General features: G+C 39.5%; 1 protein-coding gene across 1 annotated transcript in view; it reads left to right on the forward strand.

Annotated features, from left to right (window-relative positions):
- Positions 1-509: 509 nt before the first annotated feature.
- Positions 510-13281, forward strand: part of LOC104272029 (ribosomal protein S6 kinase alpha-2) — a gene marked incomplete at its 5' end in the record, with an annotated part of 49474 nt that continues 36702 nt past the window's right edge. Inside the window, 2 exons of the mRNA XM_009866905.1 lie at positions 510-598; positions 7945-8009. Of these exons, the coding sequence (XP_009865207.1) occupies positions 510-598; positions 7945-8009 (154 nt within the window). The remainder of the gene's footprint in view (positions 599-7944; positions 8010-13281) is intronic.

The following is a 13281-nucleotide window of genomic DNA, read 5'->3' on the forward strand; positions in this document are numbered from 1 at the left end:
ATTTATTATTTATTATTTATTATTTGTTATTAAGTGCAGAAATAACTATTCAAAGCTTATCTTTGTTCAGTATTACAATTTCTATCTGTGGCAGCAAATAACCAAGGGAAAAGTTTTATTCTCTTTAATCGATATGTGGTTTAGTGTAATTATTTTCAAGAACCTTTGTTTGTTTGTTTAAATTCCTCTGGATTCCCAAATGTATTCCAGCAGGCTAAAAAAAGTGAAAAAAAATTATGTACGAAAATGGCCTATTTAAGTTGCAAAAGGCATCATGAGATTTATTAGATCTACTGCGCTTCTAGTGAAGCCAAGGATAAAACCTTCTTTAACTTCGACAGAGCACGATCAGATCCTCACTCCTATTTGCGTTATGCTGAGGTAGCCTTTGGTCACCAAATTCATGTGTCAGCCCATCCTGACTACTACAGTTCCACTTTTTAAACCACAGTGGGATGGAGAAAATGTCTTAAAAATCTATTTCCTTTTCAAGCGTTGTGTTCTTTCAGAGCCAAGCTGGGAATGCCGCAGTTCTTGAGTGTCGAAGCCCAGAGCCTGCTGCGAGCTCTCTTCAAAAGGAACCCCTCCAACAGATTAGGTACGTGCGCACATTTGATCGGGACATTTGTGATACGTGCTCTGCCTTGTCAGGTGTTGATCGTTTCTCTCCATGATACATGTCCGTGGTAACTGTCTTCCCTCACAGTTCACCTTTTCATTCTGCAGCACTTTGCATTCCTTCCCAGAGCATAGTGGACCTTGAGCGATATTAGAGAAATTTGCAAAGAGCACAGGCAAACCTTTGAAATCTAGACCTTGATGTTAGCTTGTATTTTATTTTTCTGGTGAAGAGGGAAACTGCCAGCATTTATGAAGGGTCGAAGATAACTGCTGCACATGATAATGTAGGGAACTGAGAAACAGTTATCTTTTAAATTCTGTATCGTTAGCTGCAAATCTAAGATGAGGAGCAAAAGGGAATAGAATTTGTCTCTTCCGTTCTCAAATACATTTTGCTGCTGTCTCGTTCTGTTCGCTAGGAGCATTTTCATAATAGACTTTCTTCTTTATTACCCTAGATGTATTATCTCCTTTCTTATGAATGCGTTTTCACCCCTTAGTAGTAATCCTCTTTAACTTGTGATAAACTAGTATGGATATATTGGATTATGTATCTTATGCCATCTGCACCTTTGTGTGGGAATTGTATTAAAAATTCATTTGGTGAGGTTATGGATTTTGCCTGGTGCGTGATAATTTGGTCTTAGATTTTTATGTAGAAAACCAAGAGCAGTCATATCACATGAATGATATGAAGATAATAGCACTGTAACAGTTTTCATTTAAAAACCATATTTAGTGAGAAAAATTCGGGAGGTTTCATTTTTCCCCACAGCTCCCATATTCTGCATTTTGGGTGAGCAAGGGAAGAATTCACTTCTAAAAGAAGAGATAAGCATTTCCTTTGTACTTCTGTTGTTTTTGTGATCATAGGAGCAGGAATTTAATCTCTCAATTCTGAAAAATGTATCACAAGAAGAGAGCTGATGGATCATACATGCCACACACGTGTGTTTGACTGTCATTGTCATCCATGGGAGTTTGGGAAGCTAATAAATTACTTGCCTTCTAGAGAAAGGCATAGACCGGTTAAACACTAAAACCTGTGAAAAGCAATTTGCTGCTCTCTCTTGCCAGCTTTGCACTTGCAAGATTACTTGGACTGTAGAGGTTAAGCTGGAATCAAAAAGCTAAACTAGGAAAAGGCCTATTCGGAGACGTGGAAAGAGCAAAAGGTACGAGAGAGGTTTCCCTTTCCTTCTTGCAGTATTCACACTCATGTCTTAAATACTGGAGGTGGTGCTGCTGAAGGTCAGCTGCAGAGTGCTTTTGGTCCTCTGCAGTGCAGTCACAGCATTATTGGCCAGGCAGGCAGCAGAGCACGAAACGCTTGACAGCTCACTTCCATCACCATCTGCCTGAGCGATGGCTCTGTGCCCTTGAGCTTCTGCTTGACCTTTCAATGCTCCAGTAGCTCTGTCCCTTGCCTCAGGTGAGGCAGCGTGTGGGCTACTCTAGCCCTCTGCTTTATACTGAGCACCATCAGGCTGTCGCGTTTTAGGTGAATGGATGTTTTCTGCCTGGCTGCAGCAGCTTAGCCGGAGCCTCTGCCTCATGCAGAGGTCAGACACAGTGGCTCAGCAGTTTTCGGAGAGAGCCTGGCTCCTGCAGACTAAGGTGGTACCGAGCAGCTGTAGCTCACTGTGACCACTGGGGAGAGCAGGAGCCGAGTGCCCTTGCTCCACACAGGAACCAAGGGACAACCCAACCTGGGCAGGGATGGGGAGCCCCATCTCCTCTCAGGGGGATGCCCACCTGGCCTGTGGAGGGAATGCCCTGCCATAGGTTTTACCTCTTGTCCTAAATGATAACTCTTTAGTCTGCTATGGTATAGAGATGATAGTGGAAAAAAAAAAAAACATTTTCTCAGCATGTTTCAACTGCTCTCAAGCAATTTGCTTGACATGAGAGAAAATTAGAGTCTTGGGATTTCTAGGTTTAATCTACGTTCAGCCAAATAAGATGCTGCAGCAAATATAAACTTTTCCCCACTCCACTCTTCTCCTCCTTTCTGCTGTTTCCTCCCTGTCTCTCTCTCTTGGTTTTGTTCTGCTCTGCTTATTTTGTGGCTTCCCACAAGCTGCTCTCCATCCAAAATGCGGCTCCAGTGCAGTCAGTGGGACTTTCTGGATACCGATCTTTAAATAAAAATCCACTCACTAAAATAAGGAAAGTTACCTAGTTTTAGCCACAACTGCTCTATCCCCCGTATCATCTCCCTTTTAGTAGTGCAGAATTGCGATGGGTCGATGTTTTAAACCTGAGGTCTCTCAAAATATTGGGAAGGCTGAGAGAAAGGAACCTATTACCTATAACACAGGCATCCAAGGAAATAAAATCTTAAAGAGTCATGGAAAAAAAAAAAGTGTTAAAATTTCAGGGATAGCAGTGGAAAGCTTCTGAAGGCTCTCTCTGTTTTAACTGACTGAGAATCAGCATGAAAGATGATGAAAACAGACTTGCCTATGATTGTTGGTAGTGAAAGAAGGAATACATCAATGGTTGGCCTAAATACTGAACAGAAGTCAGTGGTTAAAAGGACTTGCTTCAACTTTGTGGATTTTAGGTTTTTCTGGGAAACAAATAATAGTCTGAAGTTCTGAAAGAAAAGTAGGCTTAGACATCCTGTTTTGAAAAATCTTTGGAAAAATAATGAAGCGTGCTAAAATAAATGAACCATATTATGGATCAAATACTTGTTTTCAGCCATTGTTTCAGAAGTTTGCAAATATGGAATGTGTTCGTACTTAGTTCCAAAGTGGTTTTAATCTTGGTGAGATGAAAGATGTTGAGCTTCAAAAATCATTTTATTCTGACTACCATCTTGCTTTTTGCCATTTGATTTTGATATCTTAACAAACAGAAGTAAAAATTGATGATGTATTCTAAAATTTTCCATTGAAACTTTGTTCTGAAGCTTTGTATTATTAATGGAAAAAATATTAGAGTTGAAGGGACATACTCAGAAAAGGCACAGAAGGAGTTTAGAAATACAGTTTACCTGATTCTATTTTTAAATCTGGTGCCTGCATTAATGCTTTAAAACAAATTTTTAATGAATGGAAAGTCTTCCTTCATTTGGCATCCCTTGTTATGGGCTCTGTCCTTTTCTGAGCACATACATGCGGCTGTAGGAATAGTCTTCGTAGGACTTCTTAGGTTGTATTGCCTTGATTAAATACAAGACATTTTAGATTACAGTTGAGTATAATTTCAAATTCTTAAAAGAAACTAACTGGAATACCCAAGCAAACAAAGAGTAAGCACCTCAAAAAGGAAATCGTACAATGATGATGTTAGTTCATTACATTGCCAGGAATTCGGGCAGAGGCCTGATTCTTACTTGCTCTGAAGCCTCGATCTACTCAGGTACGTAAATTAATGTAAAGAGCATTTCAGGTGCTCCCTACACTGCTGAGCAGTCTAGAGGTTTCAGAGTTCTTATAATTGAGAAGCTTGGCTGAGAAAATATAAAATAAAAGCATACACCAGTAGGTTTGGAATAAAGGCCAAAGGAATAGTTATTATTTCCTTAATTCTGTGTTCTCAGAGAAGATATGTTCTACTTTGGTACATAGAAAACTTTTTTTTTCGGTTTTATAAAATGACAAATTTCACCTTTATCCAGGTGACTGTACATCTTTCTTGTAAACATTAGGAATGCATTTCAGAAAATCTAACCCACTAAAAAGATTTTGAACCTGTGGAGACACTAAAGTTTTATTATTTAAAACTAAAAATCTCGAAACTCCTCATCATAGTCAACTTTCAAACTTCACAGGTCTCCCTTTTTCTCCTTAATATATTTAAGGTCTCACATTGTTCATAAGGATTACAAATTACAAATAAAACATTCTAATGCTACTTCTTGCAGACACTTTTATTACAGGCATAAAGCAAGTTCTTGCTTATTAACATGAGGCTACTTTTATATAAATCCTTGCACTCTATAATGTGTTTAAACTGGCAATTAAATCTGAAAGCATTATTTATCTTCTCAGACCCTCATGGGACTGGATGACATGGAGGAATATTTGCAGGCAGTGGATTTGATTACTCTTTACAGATAGGTTTGATTACTAAATTGAAGTTCAAGCAGTTTAAAACACACATCCAAAAACCCCAAACAAATTTAGAGAAAGATGAAAGGTTTGTGGTCATGTGGTGTGCCATTGTGTGCTGCACTTCAGCACTTCACCTGTCTCTCTGTCAAGGAATGTTTATGCTCATGAAACAACACTTTCCAGCTATTCCTGTACTTCCCTTTTCTCCATGAAAGCACATCTCTTTCCAGTACCACTATGGAGTTGCAGGTGGTAGATGAATGGCTGAAACATGCTGAGAAAATCCAAAGAGATTCCATTTTAAGCACTGGTGCCTGACATCTCCCATGGGCTTCTGCACTGAGATCAGGGTTGCTCCTCTGGGCTCCCCGAGGTGTCCCCAGTTGAGAAGAAGACCAAGGCCACCTGCTGCTGCCTGCAGCCACAGCAAACAGCCTGAAAGCAAGCCATGGGCTCTGCCAGCAGTTCTCATGGCAGGCAAGATCACGGAATAGAAACTGCAGGAAGTGCTGAACCTTCTCTGTGGTGTAAAACCAGCTGCTGGAAAGTCCTTCACTCTTTGCAAAATTAGGCTATTACTGTCCTAAATCTCTTTAATACATTGAACTAAACAGAGACAGAGTCAAGCCTTGGTGATCCTAAAAACTGTTCTCTCTGTGCCAGACCTCTGAGGTGGTGGCAAGTGGGAAATGCTAAATTTTCAAACAAATGCCTGTGTCAGCTGCTCTGCATTCCTTACTGCGTACTGCAGTCCTCCACTGACAGGAGTAGGTATGGGTGGGCTTTTTAATTGGTTCTGATTTCTGTGTTTCTGTGAAAAAAATAGCAACAATAGCAAAAAGTTTGGCTTTCAAATGAGTCATCTGAAAAAGGTAATTAATTCCCTTCACACAATGATGTGTCCATAAGCCTACACAAGAGGGAAAAGGGAGACAGTGGGGAAGGGCCAGAGTAGAGAATCCTCAGTCTAGATAATGTTACTAGTAGCTTACAATTTCTATAACATTTATCCCAGTCCTTTGAAACCAGTTTGGCTCTTAGGTTTCATCCTTATGTAAGGAAAAGCTACTGCACATTACAAATTTTTCAGTCACCACCACTGAATACAACACATATTTTACAGAAATTTCTTGTCTGGAGAGTTGCCTAATGTAATTCTGTTTAGAGTAACTCTGTTGGTTTCATGTTTCTGTTGGCATTGCTAAAATCAGAATGAATCTGCCATGGGTATCTAGTATATCTTTAGACTGTGCATTGAAAAAACATTCTGAGGAAGACATAGAACAAATCTTATTACTATCTAAGTCTTAGTATTTTCTTCTTCAGTACTCAGGGGGTATAAACCACTCTTGAGGGAAGAGTAAAAATAGGCTAAGCATATGTGATACTTCATCCAAATTCTCTCCCAGTCTGCGCCTGCTTTAAGCAGGTGGTTTCCTGAACCTCTTGTGGTTTGTCAGTGAAGTAATCTTCAAGATACCTTTCTGACATACTTTTCTGTTCTCCCTCTGAACCTATATAAATATTTTGTATCCATGTTATCTTTTCAAATTTCATGTCGCACAACTATCTTTTGCCTGAGGAAACATCTCCATGTTGTTCTGCATCTGTTTTCTGCTAGCATCATTTTATGACTTATCTTCTTGTACTGAAAAAGATGTGGAAGAGTTAATCCCTATCCCCTCAGTCCAGATGATCACGACTTTATAGATCTCTACCGTATATCCCCTCAGTCATCTGCTTCCAGGTTGAGAAGTCAATCATTTCATACCATTCCTTGTTGCCCTTCTTTGATTCTTCCTACCTTTAATAAATATACTTTTTTGTATGTGAGGTTGTCAACTATGTTTCATGCTGAAGTGTACAACAGACTTACACAGTGACAATGTAATGATGTTCTCTCTTTTTTCCTCTTTTCTCTTTATGAGATTTGTTTGCATGTTGTATTTCCATAGAACTGTCCATCACAATCAAATGACCTCACTCCCGAGAGGAGCTGATCACCTCTGAGCACATAATTTTGTATGGTGGGCTAGGATTGTTTATCCTCAAGTGCTTCACATTTGTCTATGCTGTAAGATTACTAGGATGGGGAAGTAATCGGAAGAACATTTTTCTTGCATTATTATCCTACAGGCCTGACAATCTTGCAAGTTATGTTCACAAAGTGTTTGCCTTTCATATCGCAGGCCTGACAGACAATCTTGCATGTTATGTTCACAAAGTGTTTGCCTTTCATATCCATTCATCAGTGAATGTTAAGCAGGCTGTAGGAAGCCGTTCCTGATCACTGCATTTTGGCAAACATTGATAATGTCTTGTACACAAGGAGAGCAGATGTCACATTTTACAAAAGCTCAAGCTGATTAGACCTTTCTAAAGCTCCTTGTAATATTGATCTTCAGAAAGTACAAATAGTGCATATAAAAAGCTGAGTGCTCTAAGGTGCTGAGTGCCTTTTGCAAGATGCTTATGAATCTTAAGTCCTTTTGGGAATCAAGGATGTCAGCATCCTTGTAAAGAAGGGCTGAGTACCTTTCAGGAACTGATTCCAAAATTGCAATGCAAAGCCTTTGCTTCCAGATGTTAGTTCTCTTACTAGAAAATGAAAGGTGCTATTAATAAAGTCAAATCAACCCCAAAAAATGGCACAAACTCTGACAGTTGTTTAATTATTACTGAGCACCTGTTGTTTTTTGCAATGGCACTGAAGCAAATAAATTCAAATACAGAAGTGAAAATATCATTTGGAGCCATTTTGTGCTTTGAGTCTAGAATTATTTGTAGTGCAGCTTTCCCTGCCTGTGGACAACAGGTAATTAGACAAGGTTTGAAAGCCAGTGGGGATAGAAGAGTGTTGCTGGTGGCCAGGAGCAGTGGTGGCTTTGCCATAGTATCAGGGCGTCTTGGAGCCTCTCCTGGCCTCACTGGTGGATGGGCTCTGCTGCAGCTGAAATGCTGCGTCTCGTCTGAAGCCTGAAGATAGCAGCTATTCGGCCTTGGCACCAGCCTCAATTAGAGAAAAGTAAAAAACCCTTAGCCATTAGATTTTCATTAATGAAGTGCTCTTGTCTGTATCTGTGATAGTTTATACTGTTACGGCAGTTGCCCTGTTTAGGGTTTCTTGACGAGAAGATACATTTAGCTGATGTTGCTGACTTTGTTAGAAGAAAAGAGAGGACAGAGGGGAAGGCTGGAGAAGAGATGTCATGCAGCACTGTTCTAAGCATAACTTCATTTTGATTCTTTCTCTTACCAGGTGCTGGATTTGATGGAGTGGAGGAAATTAAACGTCACCCATTCTTTGTTACTATAGACTGGAACGTAAGTGAAGCAGTATTTTTATTTATTTATTTTTACTGTTTTTCTTAGCTAAATTTTTGAAGACAAGCTGCCATGCTTAGAAAAAAAGGTGAAGTGAACTCTAACAGAGAACCCAGGAGCTAGAACGTGTGAAGTGGGAGCCTATGTCTCTTGCATTCATATTTGGCAGTGTTAGGTTTACAGTTGGACTTACTGATCTCAAAGGTCTTTTCCAACCTAAATGATTCTCTGATATTATATATACATTTTTTCACATACCCACAAAGGAAGGGAATAGAAAGCTGCTTTCAGCATTGCCATTTTTTTCTAACTGCTTGTTTCTGTTTTGTCTGATGGTCTGGCTTATCACAGTACTACCTGAGGCTCTTTGCAGTGCTCTGCAGAATAATTCCCACACTGAGCTCTAATAAACAGGATACATTGATTGTGGGAGCTGGACTGGAATGAAAAGAAGCAGCTTAAATGAAAGAATTGCTGTAATATTTCAATTGCAAAAGAAAATAAAGTCAAGGAATTGGATTTGAAAGAGATACTCCAGATGGAAGTAGTCTGATGCTGTAGGTCCCTTCTGCTTTTATGTTCCATATCGAAATACTTGTCCCTTCTCACTGGGTCAGGCAAGCTGGACTAAATGCTAGTTTTATTCTTTCCAATATCAGTAATTATTCACAGCAGACCTGAGTCTGCTCTTACATGTCTGCTGACAGCAGCTCCAAGACATCCAGGGGCACCCTTTTCCCCAAAACAGCGTGATGCTACGGGGACTGTCTGGGTATTGGTAAATCTGGTACAGCAGGTTTTGCTGATTTGTGCTGGCGGAATCATAAATCTTTGGACAGGATAGCATTGTTAACCCCTTCTTGTCACTTTTGACCTAAGTAATTTTTACATCACTGAGTATACAAGTCAACCAGCCAGAACAGGAAACAGGAACTCCTCTTACAAGTGGTTGATGTTTTATTGAGGTGAGTCATTAATTTAACATCAGCACTCAAAATTGGAACAGCAAACATTTAATCAAATGTAACATGGTTCAAATAAGACATTAGACATGATTAACAGAATGGTAAACAAGGATTTATTTTATTGCTGTCAGCTAAAACTCATAAAGCTGGCAGTAGAGATAAGTATTTAATTTAGACTTGCAACAGGTTAAACCTTTCCACATTTTCAGCATCATATTTGTTCACCTTAACTTATTTTTAGACAAACCTAGAGTCAAGTACTTTTTGTTCTTGATTTGGACATCTGACAGTACATCACAGATCCAGTTTGCCACATCCCCTAGGATTTTCTTTGTTATAGTATTGTTACATTTCTTTAATATTGACTCACGAGTGCTAGTGTAACAGGTCACATTGATACAGCTCTCACAATAAATTCCAGCAAAATGTTGTGAATATATGTGACAGAGCCATTATCAAACTGCTGCCCAGGGCTTTACAGTAAAGCTGATTCCTCTATGAAAGCACATTCAGTGGTGCCCAGGTGGCCTTTGAAAAGCCCACAGAATCATTTATTTTGGAAAAGCTCGTTAATCTAATTTGGATTGCATGTTGCAGTGTTGGCATGGCTCATAAGCATGTTAAGAGATGATCAGTGAAACTGGAGTCTGATATTTATATTATGGTGCAGCTGACTTTTAGTCCCATTATATTTGTTCTGGAGTCTACATTATTTTTCCTCTTCTGCTTCTTACTAATGAGATTCTATATAAAGACTTTACACTTATGAAAACATTAAATAAAAAGAAAAGAAATAGAGAATCCTGAAGAGATGGGTTCTTTATTATTATTTTCTTCTGTATTCCTCTGGTATCTCCAGAGCCTTAAACTTTGCAATTAAAATACAGCTCAGGTGCATAAATCTTAATGTAATAAGGAACACTACGGCAATGAGAGGGTTTCTCCTTCTGTGTTTGCTAGTGGAGCAGCTCAGTAACTCAATGCAGAGAATGAGGCTCTGTCTCAACCTCTTGGAAAGGTTTTCAGCAAAGTCATTTCTGGAATGTGAGACTCCTCAAGACCACCTTCTGTCGTAGTGATTGGTAATTGTTCCAAGCTCAGTTCTTTAGGGAACAGTTGCATGGCTTTCTGAAGGAAATTACACAGTATTCCATAATTTGAAAAAGTTTTTATGGAAATGTTAGGGAGATATCTGCCATGAGGAGACTAGGTGTGCTTGAGCATGACCTGGAGCTAGAGAGGAAGGTGGATTTAATTGCCCTTTGATGTCTTATCTAACCCTCTAACTTTGCCATAAAACATAGCTGTAAAGATCCATTTTAATCCAGCATAATTAGTCCTTATTACACTCTCTTGGAGACAGACGTGTCATTATTACACAGCTCAGCTATCATCTTTGTAATATATTTACTCATTTAATCCTAGTTTTACTGTCACTGATGGAGATACTGGGAGACTTATCCAGTTACAGCAGCAGTATTGATACATTTCAGAGTGGTGTGAGCCAGCCTGGCCCTGAGCTGAAGCCAGGACTTTGCCTTTCAGTGATCAGCCAACCGTTAATATGTTCTCCATGGACAGAAACAGAGCAGGGTCAGAAAACAGAAATGGATCAGACACAGATGTTTAGTGCTGATCTCTGTGCAGGTGCAGGAAAAGAGTCCCTGATGCCCTCATTTTGTTCTCCCATCTCGTAAACAGAATCTCTCACATCAATTTGCAGGCAGTCAGCAAATAGCATTCTTGAGGCGGGACATGAATGTTGATTTACTTTATACCTTAGTAATATAAAAACCTCAGAGAGCAAGAGGCAAGCTTTTTTAGAGAGCTTCTGTACTACCTTGGCAGCTATGATAGACAGGACTGCTGTGACTGACAGCATAGAAACTTACAGCGACTGTAGTAAAATTATCCTCCATCCAGAGCTCCCTTATCGTGAAGGGTCAGAAGAGGTTAGTGTCTTCTACAAACCTAGTGTGAAACGGGTCTTGTTTTAAGCAAGATCTTTGCTACGAGTGTGACGAGATAGCTAGGAACAAACCACCAAGTTGCTTCATCGAATTTTAAAAAGACATTCGAAACAGAAATGTATTAGCTGCTTCCTTCCCAAGTTGTGTGTGAAGTCTAGATAGCGCAGTGATGAAGTCATTGGAACTGCAGAGAGAAAGGTGTAAATCAGACCTTCATTTCAGAGTACTGTCAGAGCTGTTCTCTCAGATTTTGGGTTGGGACTTGGTTCTTGTCTCTGTCGCTGAAGTGTTTACCTGTTGAAGAAGTCACTTCTCACTTGTTTCCCATCTTTCATTGTCTTCAAAGAGATGCAGCCAGACAGTGTCTGGCTCCAATGAAGGCAGCGCACGGAGTGGAAACAGCACACGTGGTGTGAAACTGTCCCCTGTTAGAATGCTGCAGAAGCTCCTGCCGAGCAGAGCAGTGCTGATAGCATATGGCCACTGCATGCAGAGGCAATAGCAGTCCTGGAAAACATGAGTCTGGCCAGAGAATTACCATCCTCCCGTCCTTGCCCAGATACAATTCCTATATTCCAGGGTTCTGGTCTTCAGCACAAATCTCCACCCACCCTAGGTTTAACTTCTGGTGAATAAGTAGCATTAAATGAATTGTGGACAATCTGGTGCAGAGGTTTTGTGCCCAAAGTTAAATTATGGCATGAGCTAATCTCCCTAAGAGTCTCAAGTTTACAGCTACTGCCACTCAGTAACAAAACCCTAAACTCCCTCTTCCCAGGCCGAAAAATAGATTAAGGTTTCTGCAAATACCAGTCTTACTGCTCTAAGGCATTCAGTAGGCACTGTGACGAAAACTCAACAGATCCTTTGTTAAATGAACAAACTGTCTTTCGGGATCAAGGATGGGATGCACAGGAAGGGGATTAGATGCCCAACTCCTTCTGACTTTTAACTGCTTACTACACTTGCACCCCCTTTTCTCCCTAAGACAAGCAGACCCAAACTGAGTTGACCTCAAATGGTTTCAGTCATTGGCTTTGAGAAAGCACAGTCTAGTTCCTGATTTTTTTATTACTGTTTCTTCTTTCCAGGTCATACATACAGAATTTATGGCTTTTCATTGAAAATGAAAGATTAAATCCCTTTTTTGCAGACTGCAGTCGGAGGAGTGGGCTATAAACAGTAGTTTTTGTTTAGAAGACAGGCTAAATTGGAACTAAAGCAAATGACATGCTAGAAAATGAGCTGTCAAATACAGCTGGAATTTGGGAAGGAGTGGGAAGAAAGTCAACTCCAGTTCTGTTTCCTTCAATATTAATCAGAGATCAAACTAAACTAAAAACATGAATTATTTAATTGCAGATTTTACCAAGAGAAAAAATTGATCCCAAGGTCCGAATTCTGCTAACTTTTCTATCATTTACAGGCAATAATATTGAGTCATTAATCTAGGAGAGGACAAGCATTTTAGAAGGTAGTTCATCCTTTTGTCTGCTTATTGGATTTTCCATGACAGGTATATGTATCACGAGAGTTTATTCTCATGCTGCAAGTGCGTCACTGTGGAGAGTAGCATCTTTCTATTTCTGGAAGGTGTCTAAGGAATAATTCAATTTTTCATCAAAGAAACTCAGCTGAGGAAATGACTAAATAGTTTTTGATTAAATTAAACCATTTTATTTTTCTTGAAATTTGCCAGGCACATGTACAGAGCATTTACATCTCTGGGTTTTCTTAGGAGTGCATTTTTTTTAAGATGACGAAATATTAACTACTTATAAATAACAAGAGATAGACACATGTCACAGCATTTTGTTACTAGTCTCCCTGGTGTGTCATTTGAATCCCAGCTGAGGAGGTGTTAAGATGAAGCTCATGTTACAGATCTGGCAGCATACATTAAGAAAAGATTATTGAGACCTGGGAAAAATTACTTTTTTTTAAAAAAAAAAAATTAAGTCTTTTGTCCCAAATCAGTAAGAAAGTTGATAGAAGCTCATAATTTCTCAAAATGCTATAAAACTGTGTTCTGGTTAATACATAGGTTCTGATTATTAAAGTCTCAGAAGGATGTGAGGGGTTGCTAAGTAGACAGAAGCATAGACATGTATCCAGGTGTGAATATCTAAATCAGTACTTTCACACCTTGGAGTTCATCCCCCTCATTCTGTAGATTCTGCACTACCTCTGTACAGCTCATGGATCTGACAACTGTGTGTGAGGCATGGTGATTCCTGATACCTGTCAGTCACATTTTTCTGTGATAAGTCAATGCTATGGCCAGTTTAAAGCACTTGGGGCAGGATATAAGGGGTTATTTTTTACTGGGAAGGAGAG

Source organism: Apaloderma vittatum, unplaced genomic scaffold, assembly GCF_000703405.1.
Source record: "Apaloderma vittatum isolate BGI_N311 unplaced genomic scaffold, ASM70340v1 scaffold36253, whole genome shotgun sequence".
Classification (NCBI taxonomy): Eukaryota; Metazoa; Chordata; class Aves; order Trogoniformes; family Trogonidae; genus Apaloderma; species Apaloderma vittatum.